At 39.6% G+C, this 14,112-nt stretch overlaps 1 protein-coding gene across 2 annotated transcripts in view; it reads left to right on the forward strand.

The window, feature by feature from the left end:
- The window catches only part of NOS1 (nitric oxide synthase 1), a gene marked incomplete at its 3' end in the record, with an annotated part of 137,393 nt that overhangs the window by 67,877 nt on the left and 55,404 nt on the right, over positions 1–14,112 (forward strand). For both annotated transcript variants that reach the window (XM_074296753.1, XM_074296746.1), the window contains 3 exon segments: positions 7,917–8,045; positions 11,494–11,639; positions 12,833–12,995. In XM_074296753.1, the coding sequence (XP_074152854.1) occupies positions 7,917–8,045; positions 11,494–11,639; positions 12,833–12,995 (438 nt within the window).

Raw genomic sequence — 14,112 nt, forward strand, 5'->3', positions numbered from 1 at the left:
AATACAAACAAAACTATCTTTGATCAATAGAACTGAGTTTCTATTGGAGAAAACAAAACATACACATATAAGTGTAAAAATATATATAGCTATAGGGTTTGGACACGTGTTGTAATTCCTTTGGTATAAGACACTCACCTATGGGACAATTTCCTCTACCAATGGAAATAACCATTGTCTCATTTATAGTCTCAAAGAGTTGTCTAGAACATTAAGTTAAATGATTTGTCCACAGCCACACAGCCAGTATATATTAGATATAGCACTTGAATTTATCTCCCTTCTTCCACACTCTATCATGTCCTGCTCACCTAATACACAAACCAAATTCAAGGTGATTTCTGGGAGGGAGGACAACTAACTGCCGGGGCGGGGGGGGGGGGGGCAGGAAAATTAGGAAAGATCTCATGTAAAAGGCAGATAGTTTGTGAAGGAGGCACCAAAGAGGCAGAAGCAAGGAAAGTATATTCCAGGAATGGGGAATAGAAACAGCAAAGGTTCAGAGAGTGAAAAGCAGATATCATATTGAGAAACTAGATAGCTATATAGATGGATAGATGGATGGGTGGATGGATGGATAGATAGATGAAGAAATAGAGAGGAGGAAAGAAAGTTGAAGAGAAGGATGGATGGATAAATAAATGAAGGAATAGATAGATGAAGGGATAGATAGACATATAGATGGATAGATAGATGGATATGTGCATGGGTGGATGGATAAATGAAATAATAGATAGATATTCATATAGATGGATAGGTGGATGGATGGATGAAAGAATCAATAGAGAAGGGATAAATAGAGATAGCCGATAAGAAGAATGAATGAATGGATGAATGGGGAGAGAGGAAAATGGATATATTAATTATGAGTGGATAGATCCCATTTATATACATTTTAAGGTTTGCAAAACCTCTTATAAACATCTTCTTGGAGGCCTCTCAAAATTATAATACTGTCTTGTTTCTCACAGAGACTCTGCAACCTGTCAGTTCCAAGACCCTTGCATTTTCGTCTCTCTTGAGCCTGCCACAGTACTTAGCACATAGTAGGCCTGTAATAAATGCTTGTTAGAATTGTTCAGAATGGACTGCCACAAGTGAAGTAGCCCAGGCTTTTAAAATCCCCCAGGGTTTCATTCCTGCTTTTTTTCAGACACATCACTCGGATTGATCTCATCCACTCAACCACTGATAGCTACTCATTGAGCTCCAGAAACAATGTCATTGTCCACCTGAAAGGCTCCTATTGTTTCTACTTTGGATGAAGATCCACAAAGACTCAGTCAAGCAGGGCACCTGGCCCACTCCAGCCTAATGTTCACATAATACTTTCCTAAATGTCCCTAATCTGCCCTCTTATAGAGGCCCCCCTTGTCAAATCATTTGCATGGCGCCCATGTAGGCTTCTGACTGCTATATTAATCTCTCCATTTGTCCCACTCCTGAGTCACCTAATATCACTGCTGCCTAATTAAAACATCAAAGCCCGAAGTACAACAGCCCTGCCAGAGGCCCCGTTAATGTCTGATTTCGAGTGTGCAACCCCATGAGACTGAGGGCTGATGGGTGGAGACCATTCTTCCTCTGGTCGCCAATTACTCGCCTCTTTAATGATCACCCCATACACATCTGGAACTTCAACAGATGGCCTCTTTTATTAGGCCTGCTATCTCTCTAGTTGGAAGGATGCCCACCCCTTTGCTTCATGCAAAGAGATGGTTCCTGATGCCCACCCACGGGGCCCCACCCGACACGACTGCCTCCTGCCACGCTCACCCACCCAAGGCTGCCTGTCTTCTCTATAGACCTCCCAGAATAGCCAAGTGTCCCGGAGCATGGAGGGATAGCTCTTCCGAACTACAGCCTTCTATCTCACGATGAAGGGCCATCAGAGGCTAGAGCTGCACTAGACAAGATCCCTGATCTTTACAGTAGGGAAATAGAGGTTCAACCCCAGCTCTGCCATTTTGTTAACTGGGTGAACTTAAGCAAGACCCTTCATAGCACTGTGCCTCAGTTTCCTCTTTTGTAAAAGGAGAGGGTTGTACTAGATGATTCTCCATATCCCTTTCCAATTAGTTAATCAATCAACAAACATTTTAAGCATTATGTGACAGACTCTGGTAAGTGCTGAAAATGCAGAATAAAAGCAAAAACAATCCCTGCCCTAAGAATTTAGATTCTAATGGGAGAGACTCAATGTATGTTTGTATGTGTATATATGCATACATACTTGTCCATAACTATATATTCCTGTATACATGTACACATGTGTATTTAGGAATTCATGATCTCTTCCAGTTCTAAACCTCTGATCCTATAATCTTCAAATAGAAATTGGGTGAACATTTGGTGAATGCTCTTTCTCAGACATAAATTAAATTAGATGGTCTCTGCGGTCATTTCCATTTCTGAAATTCTCTGATCCTGTTTCTTATTTAGTAAGAAATGAAAAGGGAATGCAAGGAAAGAAGCATTAGGTACCTGCTATGTGCCAGTATGTTTGAAAATATCACCTGCCTCAAAATCCAGAAGATCTGGGATCAAGTGACAAAATTATAAAACCCGAGAGCTGGAAGGAATCTCAGTAGCACTTGATCTAACCTGAACATGAAAAAACTCCCCCCTCTAACATATCCGACAAGAATCCTTTACTTGAAGATCTTCAAAGAAGCCTGTTTTATATTTCACAACTCTCCATTTTCTCCACCGGAAAAAAAATGGCATAACATACTTTGGCAAAAGCTTTGCTAAAATCGAGATGACCTATATCCACAGAACTCTCGCTATCTACTAGTTCAGTAAGCCTGTTAAAAAAGGAAACGAGGTTAGTCTGGCATGATCTAGTATTCTTGATGGAGCCAATAACGACTGCTTTCCTTTCTACATATTCACCAACCATCTCTAATGAACTTTACTAGAATTTCCCCAGGATTCAAACGCAAGTTCCCTGGTATATAGTTTGAAGATTGTTTCCTTTCTTTTTTGAAAATTAGTATAGCATTTATGTTTCTCCAAATTTAACCTTCATTTATTAAGTACCTACTTTATGCTATGAATATTTTACAAATAGTATCTCCTGTTACCTCTTCCTCTTTCCAAAGTCTTTTACTTCTCACTGACAATAGCTCCGCAATTATTTCTGTAAGTGCTTTCAGTGCACAAGAATGAACTTCATTAGAGCCAGACTACTTGAATCCATCAGGAGAACCTAGTTGATCTCTAATTCTTTCCTTCTTTATCTTGGCTATCAATTTCCTTTAGTCATTTTTTCTGTCCCTCCAGAGCAAAGATCATTCTTCTTGACAGAGAATACAGGTGCAAAAATGAAAATCAAGCATCTCCAGTTTCTCTCTGCTATCCATCGTCATCATTCCATCCAAAGCCAATTCAATGTCCTCTATCTTCTCTAATACTCAATTATATAGAGCTTTAAAACAAAAACAAAAACAAAAACAAAAACAAAAACAAAAACAAAAAACAAAACAAAAACAAAAACAAAAAAAAAACTTTTTTATCCTTTTATTTACCAGTATCAGCTCTTAGATGACCAAGCTTCCAATTTCTGGAAATTTAAAACCTAAGTTGGTTAGAGAGTTCCCTGTGCATCAATATCAGCTTTTTAAAGTCTGGCCTCTGAAATATACTGACGATGGGCAAGTCATTTAACCTCTAGCAGGGGTTCTCAAACTGCAGCCTGTGGGCCAGATGCGGCCGCTGAGGACATTTATGCGGCCCAACGGGTTATAGCAAATGGACTGAAAGGCGGACACAGAGTGTGAGCTTTTGTTTTTACTATAGTCCGGCCCTCCAATAGTCTGAGGGACAGTGAACTGGCCCTCTATTTAAAAAGTTTGAGGGCCACTGCAGACCCTAGGTAATTGCCTACAAGTTGCAGAGCTAAGGGAGTTTCCTCACTGAGAGTTCTTTATAACAATGAAATTGTAGATCCAGGGCAAAAAAATAAATCTCTCCCAGTGCCTCAAATGGTGCTTTGAACATAGTAGACACTTAACAAATGCAGTTTAATTAATAAATGGGCTATATTGATTTAAAAATAAGTAATTGGTATATTTTAATTTTATATTACCATTATTTTTAAATATGCTTCCCTTCTTCCCCAGAGAGCCCCTTTTAGCAAATATTTTTAAAAGAGAGAAGAAAAACAGTCATTTCTTAAAATTAACCATGCAGTGTTCCATGCTTGTAGTCCTGTACTTCTTCAAAGAATTGGAAAAGATGCCTTTTTTCCTCTTTTTTTATGGCTCAGCTTAGTCATTATTTTTGCCCAACATTCACTTTCAGGATTTTTGTTATGTTTCTTCTTTCCATGTAAGTTGTTAAATTGTGCCTATTGTTTTCCTGGCCCTGTTTACTTCATTTATGCATAAAAGCATATAAATCTTCCCATGCTTCTCTGAATTCTTCATCTCCATCTCCCACTGTACAGCTATATTCCATTTCATTCATGCACCACAACTAATTTATTCATTCTTCTGTGGATGGGCATTGATTTTGCTTCTGAAAAAAAAAAGAGTAAGCTCCATTTCTCTAAAAAATATTTTGTGCTTACTAATTCAGACTGGTCTCTATCTGAATTATGGCTTCTGACTTATAGAAGGGAACCTGGAGATCCCATAATCTGTTAGCCCAAGAGGATCCCTGGGAACCTAACTTTTGGCTAGGAAAAAGAAATCAGCTATGGGAAATCAATCAGCATACTACTTGTTTAGCACACTTGCTTAAGCCTAGAAGATGGTCATCATTCATAGAGAGTAACAATTATGTCATCCTCTTTCTCAGCAACCATCAGATGCTCCCCAATATATACCCGGGGGGGGGGAAGCATTTACTATTTAGTTTGATATTCAAGTTAAATATCTTGCATCCCCTATTAGAATGGGATATCTTAAAAGAATGGATTGTTTTACTTTCAGTATTCGTATGCCAAATGCTGAGCACAATGCTTCACAGGTGTTTCCGAAATGCTTTTTTCATTTATTCATTTATTCAAGATCCTACTTGGAACCATATGATTCCAGACTCTTTCCAAAAAAATTTCTCCTCTTTACATATTCTCCAGCCAAACAGGAATCTCTTTTGCCTGAACCATCCATGCCTAAAAGAGATCCTACCCCCACCTTTGACTTCATCTCTTGACCTCCTGGTCTTTCATCATCTGAGATCCCGGCTCAGGATCCCCCTCCTCTATGAGGCTTTCTCTAACTCCCCATACTCTCTTCATCTTTCTAAAGTTTTTGAGTTGTGAGCTCTTTGAATTCACCCCTTTCTCGCCTGTATTAGACTAATATCTCCTTGAAAGCAGGGATTATGCTATTTTATTTTCGCTTTTATACACCAGAACTTCTTGCTTCATCAATATTTGCTGAATTGTTCCTAGGAAACTAGATCTAGAGTTGGAAGGGATCTTAGATCTAATCTGATTCCCTTTTATGTTTAGAGAAAGAAAAATTACCATACTTCCTCAATAATTTGCCCAAATTGTTGGGATAGGGAGTAATGATGGAAGCTTCTGTGCAAGTAGAAAAAGATTCATATATTTAGAGCTGATCCAGAACCCAGAGGTCACTAAGCCCAAGACCATCATTTTAGCAGCTCAAAGAAGTGAAGGAGGCACCCATGGTCACATGACTGATAAGGATCAGTGCTGAATGATGGAATCAACCTGTAATATCATATATTTAATTTGGTTGGGTTTTTTAAATTTAATTTTAGAAGTCACATATTTAGAACTGACAGGAATTTTCTCCAAATTATACCTTAACCTTTTGATCTCTGTCATATTCAATTAAATAAATGTTTAATGCAATGTCCAGTAGGGATAAGGCATGATAGTATAAAGTCACTTAGAATAAAGACTTTAATGAGACATGGTTCCTGACTTCAAGAACCCTCTAGTCTAATGAAAGAAGTGGAATCTTGGCTACAGATAACTATAATACAAAGCAAATGATAAATGCTATGAGAGACATATTCCCTTTGTTGATATGGAGGCGGGGTGCCCTGGGGGCTGGTTTATCTCTTCTTTATGGGCCTAACAGATCAGGATCTCAAATTGGAAGAAGTCATAAAGATGATTTAGTATATAAATTCTTAACCTGTGATCTACAGATTTGTTTTTTTAATATACATTTTCACAGATTGGATTTTCAGATATTTAATAAATGTATTTCAATATAATTGTTTCCTTTGTGATCTTGTAGTTGAGCTAGAACATAGGCTTCACCAGTCTATAAGGCTCCTATAGAAAAAGAGTAGAACATCTGAGAAAATTCACATTTTGTACAGTCCAATACCATTTTTCAGTTGGACTAATTGAGGTCCAGGGAAATTAAGTGATTTGTCCAAGATCACACAGAATCAAGATTTAATCCAGGTACCCTAACTCTAGACTGTGTTCTTTCCATTATATCCCATTGCTATTCTAGAAAAAAAAATCTATTGTTTAGTCATTTCAGACTCTTTGTGACCCCATTTAGCATTTTCTTTCGTTTTAGCTGTCTTTTTATTTTTATTTTATTTTATTTTTATTATTGTTCTATTTTTTCTGGTTATACATGTACATGCATTTTTAAAAACATTTCTTTTTATTGCTAATTATTTTTTATTATAGCTTTATATTTACCAAACATATGCATAGGTAATTTTTCAACACTGACACTTCCAAAACCTTCTGTTTCCACTTTTCCACTCCTTCCCCCCACCCCTTCCCCTAGATGGCAGGTAATCCAATATATGTTAAATTATATGTTGAATCCAATATATGTATACATATTTGTACAGTTATCTTGCTGCACAAGAAAAATTGGATCTAGAAAGAATAAGAAAAACCTGAGGAGGAAAACAAAAATGCAAGCAAACAATAACAGAAAGAGTGGAAATTCTATGTTTTGGTCCACACTCAGTTCCCACAATTCTCTCTCTGGGTTTAGCTAACTCTCTTCATTACTAAACAATTGGAACTGGTTTGAATCATCCCATTGTTGAACAGAGCCACATCCATTTAAAAATATTTCTTTACAAATCATGTTGGAATAGAAAAATCAGAACAAAAGGGAAAAACCATGAGAGGGAAAAAACAGGAGCAAAGGGAAAAAACCATGAACATAGCAAGTGTTGATTTACATTCAGTCTCCATCGTTCTCTTTCTGGTTTTGGATAACATTTTCTATCCAGAGTTTATTGGGATTGTCTTGGATCACTGAACTTCTGAGATGAACCAAATCCATCATATTTGGTCATCACATAATTTTGCTATTACTGTGTACAAAGTATTTCTACTTCTGCTTGATTTTTCTCAACATTAGTTTATGTAGATCTTTCCAGGTCTTTTTAAAATCAGTTTGTTCATCATTTTTGTATAACAATAATATTCCATTATGTTTATATACCATAACTTATCCAGCTATTCCTCAATTGATGGGTATCTATTCATTTTCCAATTCTTTGCTACCACAAGAAGAGCTGCTACAAACATTTTTGCACATGTGGGTCCTTTACCTTCTTTTATGATTTCCTTGGGATACAGACCCAGTAATGGCACTGATGGGTCAAAGGGTATGCACAGATTTATAGCTCTTTGGGCATAGCTCCAAATTGCTCTCCAAATCGTTTCACTTGGCATTTTCTTGGCAAAGATGCTAGAATGGTTTCCCCAGCTCATTTTACAGATGAGGAAACTGAGGCAAACAGAATTAAGTGACTTACCCAGTGTCACACAGTTAGTTAGTAAGTGTCGGAGGCCAGATTTAAATTCAGGAGGATGAATCTTCCTGAGTCCAAAACCATCATTCTATCCACTGTGCTATCTAGCTGCCCCCATTCCAGAAAAATAATTTCCATTATTTTCTCCTAGATTCTATTCTCTGATGCTCCATTTTTATTCTTTCTTCTAGCCCCCAACCTCGGGAAGGCAGTCACCTACCAAGAATGGCAGTCCTACTAAATGTCCTCGTTTTCTCAAAGTCAAGAATTGGGAAACAGATGTGGTTCTCAATGACACACTTCACCTCAAGAGCACCTTGGTAAGTCTCCCTGTAAGATCTCTGCCTAGGGATTTCTTCTCCTTTGAAACAGATCTCATATCCATCAGTGGATTGGGGGAGAGGGGGTATCCACCTAAGCATGGGAAGACTTCCCCTGGCAGAATGGCAAGATGAGAATAATTTGTTCCTACAGGCACAAAGGTGACTGAAGCAGGCATTGTAGAGCACTTAGAGTTTGTGGAGATGTCAAGGATGCCCAGGTCATCCACTGCATCCCAGGCCATCAGCAGACACTCTGATTTTTGTCTGAAAGACAGAGCAAGGCTGACAACTTTGTGCAACTCAGTCTCACTTAAGTCCAATTCATGCATGGGTCAAGACATCCCTTTATCATGTCATTGAGTCTCTTGAAAAACAAAGGACAAACAATAGTGCCATTTTCCAAGGACACACCATTATCACCTTACACCTGGGTGTTTTTAAACCTGTCTCCTGATTTCCCAGCTTCTTCTCTCTTCTCAACCCTTTGTGCTGGAGTAACCTTCCTACATTTTCTCCTCCTCCTCCTTATCATCATCATCATTAATATACCTAGAATTTAGATAGTGCTTTATTTGAACTATATATTGGAATTTTTTTTTATGGGTAATTTTATAACATTGAAAATTGCCAAACCTTTTGTTCTAATTTTTCCCCTCCTCCCCCCCCCCATATGGCAGGTTGATCAGTACATGTTAAATATGTTAGAGTATAATTAAATTACAATACATTATGCAATATATAAATTAAATAAAAATATGTATACATGTCCAAACTGTTGTTTTGCTGTATAAAAAGAATTGGACTTTGAAATAGTGTACAATTAGCCTGTGAAGGAAATCTTGGGAGACAATTCTAATGCAGAATTGTCAGTGGTTCCCTATTGCCCATGGATTAAGTTCAATATTACCTTTAACTCAACTCCTCCCATTGTCTAACTCATACTTCGTCAGGTCCCTGCATTTTAGGAAAGATGTTGCTGAATGGATCCATATAATCACAGCATGTTTGATTCAGATGGGACCTAAGGGAGAACCTGGTCTGACTTCTTCATTTTACAAAAGTGGAAACTGAGGCCCACTGAAGGGAAATTATTTTCTCAGAATCACCCAGGTAGTTAATGGCAGAGTTTCTGTGAGAATTCAACTCCTTTCACTTAGTTCTAGTGCAAAATGTTCAGTAACCATGGCCCTATTCCATAGAGACAGTAATTGAGTAAGTTATTCTTAGAAAGTAAGGGCCTCCTTGCCTGACCCTCTGGCTAAGTTAAATGAGCTATGTTAGAACCCCCAGCCTACCACTTAATAATGCCTGGAGAGAATTCATTCCCTTCCCTAGGGAGGAAATCTCCTTATAGAAACACACTCTTAAAGCAGGAAAGGCACCTGGGAGGCCTATCTGCACCAGACCTAAAAATCCATCCTCACTAAATAGTCACGCAGCCTTTGTGGGATGAATTTCAGTAAAGGAAAACCTTCTGCCTCCTCCATTCCGATTAGATCCCAGTACGAAATTAAATGGCACCCCAGTCTGATTTTGGACAACTCTAATAATTAGGAAGCTTTTCTTGATATCAGTCTTGCCTCTGTGTATCTCCCTCTCACCCCTGTGCTTGGTTCTGCCCACTGGGCCTTACAAAGATTATCCCTCTTCCACATGGCAGACTTTCAGTTGTTCAAAGACCGCCATCATAAACCCATTCGGCCTTCCTTCTCCAGGCTGAACATCTCCCATTAAGAAAATCATAAATCGAGAGCTTTTTTTAAAAAGACCTCACAAGTCATCTAGTTTAACCTCCACATTTTACAGATGAAGAAACTCAGCCCTGGAGAGATGAAGGACCTGCCCAAGCTCACCCAGTAATATGTTTTTAACCCAAATCTTCTGACTCAAATCCAGAGCTCTTTCCTCTGTAATAAGCTGCCTCCCATTTCCCTGTGATATAAAACTGGAGGGCCTGCACAACCTTGATTGCTGTTCTCCAGAACTCTCCAGCTTATCCATGTTGTTTCTTCAACATAGTGCCCAGAATGTTACCGAGTGCCACTTCCGAGTAGCATCAGCATGGTATAGCACAAAGAGCCCAAGGGAAGGCAGCAAGAGGAGCTAAATTCTCATATAGATGTTGCCACTAACTAGCTGTGTGATATTGGGCAAGTAACTTCCCCTCACTGGGCCTCAGTTTCAACTTTTGTAAATTGAAGTGGTCAGACCAGATGATCACTCAAGTCCTACCACTCTAGATATGACCAAGGCAGAGTCCAAAGAGACCACCCCTTCTATGTTCCTGGATGACCTATCTCTCCATACAGCTTTGTCTCCTTGCAAATGACCATGGTAGAAAAGGAGCATTGAATTTAAAGTCAATCCTTGTGTGAATTTTAGCAAATCTTACCCTCTCGAGGACTCAGTTGCCTTTGCAAAATGAGCTGTAAAATGTTGCATTTGGAGCAGATGGCCCCTTAGGTTCTTTGGTTCTAACTCTATGCTCTGATAATCTTCATAGTAACAATATATTTGTGTAGTGCACTGCAGTTTGCAAAGCCTTTCTGTGAAGCCGACTGGGCAAATATTATTATTCTTGTCATGCACATGAGGAAACTGAGGTTCAGTCTTACCCGCTATGAATGTTTGGCTAGTAAATTTCAGAACCAGAATTCAAACCCAGGACTCTGACTCCAAGATGAAGGTTTATTTTTGTTCTTCCCACCATATAAAGTTATCGTTGACAAGTTTGTGAGGCAGGCTGGTGCAGCTAAGATCGGACTTATTAAGCAGGGAGTCAAGCAGATGCCTCCATGACCATCAGGACCATCACTTGGATCACAGGCAGACAAGCAGATCAAAAGTTCTCATTAAGTATTTACTATCTGCCAAACACAAGACTAAGCATTTTGGAAAAAAAGAAAAGGACAGAAGGGGAGAGGAGAGAATAATGAAGAGAGAAGAGGAGAAAAGAGAATCATGAAGATGAGAGGAGAGAAGAGAAGAGAAAAGAATAATGAAGAGAGAAGAGGAGAAAAGAGAATCATGAAGCGGAGACAAGAGAATAATGAAGAAAGGAGAGGAGAGAAGAGAAGAGAATAATGAAGAGAGAAGAGAAGAGGAGAAAAGAGAATCATGAAGAGGAGACAAGAGAATAATGAAGAAAGGAGAGGAGAGAAGAGAAGAGAATAATGAAGAGAGAAGAGAAGAGGAGAAAAGAGAATCATGAGGAGAGGAGAGGAAAGGAGAGAAGACAAGACAAAACAAGAAGAGGATGGGAAATGGAGGGGAGAGGAGGGGAGGAAATGAGAGGTGAGAGGAGAATAAAGATGATGAAAATTACAATCCCTGATCACAAAGAACTTACATTCTAATGAGGGAAGACAAAAAACACAAAAGTACTTGCCATTTGTATTTCATTCATTGGCCAATTCCTCACTTTGTTTCTCTTCTTCCTTTCTAGAACACAGCTTGCACTGGACAGATCTGCATGGGTTCTGTCATGTTCCCCTCCCAACACATACGGAAGCCTGAGGACGTCCGGACAAAAGAGCAACTCTTTCCCTTGGCCAAAGAGTTCATTGATCAATACTATTCATCTATAAAGAGGCAAGTGGAAGTTTCATGTTCCTGGTATCCTTAGCACAGTGTTCTGGACTATCTCATCCTCTGCTTTGATGGTTAAACTCCATGAAGGCAGGGACATTACATACCTAAATCATCCCCCCCCCCCAGCATGGGATCTATTTGTAACCCTTCTCTTAATAAACGGTTGCTGAATGAATGAAAGGGGAAAAAAGTCCAGAATCCCAGGATATTTTTTAATCAAGTAGAAGGACCTTCTACCCATTTGACATTCTCTCTTAAAGCCTTATCATGATGTACGAGTGACTCCCAGTTCTAGAAATCTATGCCAGTGCAATGGAAGCTTTGTCAAGCCCTTCCAAGCCAGAAAGAACTTGAGTGAAAGCCTAGTGATAAACTGTCGTATCTAGAGTCTGGATCCTGCCAAGCTAGCCTAAAAATTTACCTAATCCCCCAGTGGGTTATGAAGTAATGAATTTTTCAATGACCACAGCTCCCACAGACTCAAATGTAGAGGGATTGTAATCTGAATTGGGATGGAGGGAAAGGGGATAGTACTTACTCCAACAAAATTTTTTGGACTGGAACCAAAATTTTATCAGAATAGGGAAATTCTGGGAAGAAAACTTCTCTCCACAAAACTTGGCCTTTTTATAGTTTAGTCTTAAGGCCAGTGGTCCTCAAACTTTTTAAATAGGGGCCAGCTCACTGTCCCTCACACTGTGGGAGGCCAGACTATAGTAAAAACAAAAGCTCACACTCTGTCTCCGCCCCTCAGCCCATTTGCCATAACTTGGCGGGCCTCATAAATGTCCTCAGTGGGCCGCATCTGGCCCGCCGGCTGTAGTTTGAGAACCCCTGCTTAAGACTGTTGCCAGGGATTTGCCCAAGATGACACAAACCACATATACTGGAGGCAATACTTGAACCAAGACTACCCAAGTCTGATGCTAGCTGTCTAGTCCCCATAACACACTGTCTCTCCAACATAACCATCCAAATTATAGATCCTTAAAATATTCAAGAAAGAGGGATGTGGGTTGGATTGGAGAATAGCCATTTGAGAACTCCTATGAGACTCCCAATGTCTCTAATTTTGTAGATGGTTAAACTGACATCAATATATAGAATCTGGGCAACTCAGGACAATGTGAACCCAACCACTAATAATTCATATCAGTGACTTCCCATCCCCCCTATCTGTCCTTCCCATGCAGATTTGGCTCCAAAGCCCACACAGATAGACTGGAAGAAGTAAACAAGGAGATAGAAACCACCAGCACCTACCAGCTGAAAGACACAGAGCTGATCTATGGAGCAAAACATGCCTGGAGAAACGCTTCTCGCTGTGTGGGCAGGATCCAGTGGTCCAAGCTGCAGGTGAGGACTAAATCTGTTTCTCTGTCTGTCTCTTTTTTCTCCCATATATACACCATATACTTTTTCCCCTCTCCTCTGCTTTCTCCTCTCTCCTTCTCTCTTCTATCTCTCTCTTCCTCCCTTCTTGCCTCTCTTCCATATTTCTCTCTCCACCCCTTTCTCAGTCTCACTTTTCTCATCTTTCCCTCTCTCCCTATCTTCCCCTATTCTTTCTCTGCCTCTTTTCTATATTCTCTCTTTCCTTCTCCTTCCCTCTCTCCTCATTATCCCTCATCCTCTCTCTTCCTTCCTTTCTCTCTCTCTCTCCCCTTCCCTCCTCCTCCTTCCCTCCCTCATCCCCCTCTCCCTCTCTCTCTCTCCATCTCCTCATTCCTAGATTTGGTTTACAATATGAGAGGAAGGAGCAGTGGGATATGACTATAAAAGTCATCGGGAAACAAGAAAGTGGTTAAACAAATGACGTCTCTATCAAGATCATGGAATATTATAACCTGATTCCTTTAAAATTTGCAATAGAAAGAAATCTGTAAAGAATTGTATAAAATCATGTGACACAAAGACAGCAGAATCAGGATGATGGAAACACTGAGTGATTAGACTGACAGCAGTTCAGGGAAAAAGTGTTCCTCTGAGGGTTAGAGATCTAGGGTTCAAATCCCAACTCTGTGACCCTGGGCAAGAGCCTTCCCCTCTCCCAGCCTCAGTTTACTCTTCTATAAAATGAGAAGGCTGGGCTGGCCTCTGAGGTTCCTCCTCTAAGGTGTGGTTCTAGAGCAATGATCTCATGATCACATCTAAGAGAAAGAAATGTAATACTGAGGCTCATGGATTTGGGAAAGGAAAAGACCTCACAGGTCATTGAATCAAACTTAATTTTACAAGTGGGGAAACCGAGGACCCAGAATGGGAAAGTGACTTAAACTTAGGTCATACAGCTACCAAGTGGCAGAGCCCAAATTCAAACCATGAACAGGTTTAAATGGATCAATAAAATAAAATAAAATAAAGAGAATACTAACAAGAATAACTAAGGGCATACCAGCAACTAGGTAACAGAGACGTTTTGAACTCTGAACCTATAGTCAAGAAGACCCGAGTTCAAATCCTGCCTCAAACA

This window comes from Sminthopsis crassicaudata, chromosome 1, assembly GCF_048593235.1.
Source record: "Sminthopsis crassicaudata isolate SCR6 chromosome 1, ASM4859323v1, whole genome shotgun sequence".
In the NCBI taxonomy this organism is placed as follows: domain Eukaryota; kingdom Metazoa; phylum Chordata; class Mammalia; order Dasyuromorphia; family Dasyuridae; genus Sminthopsis; species Sminthopsis crassicaudata.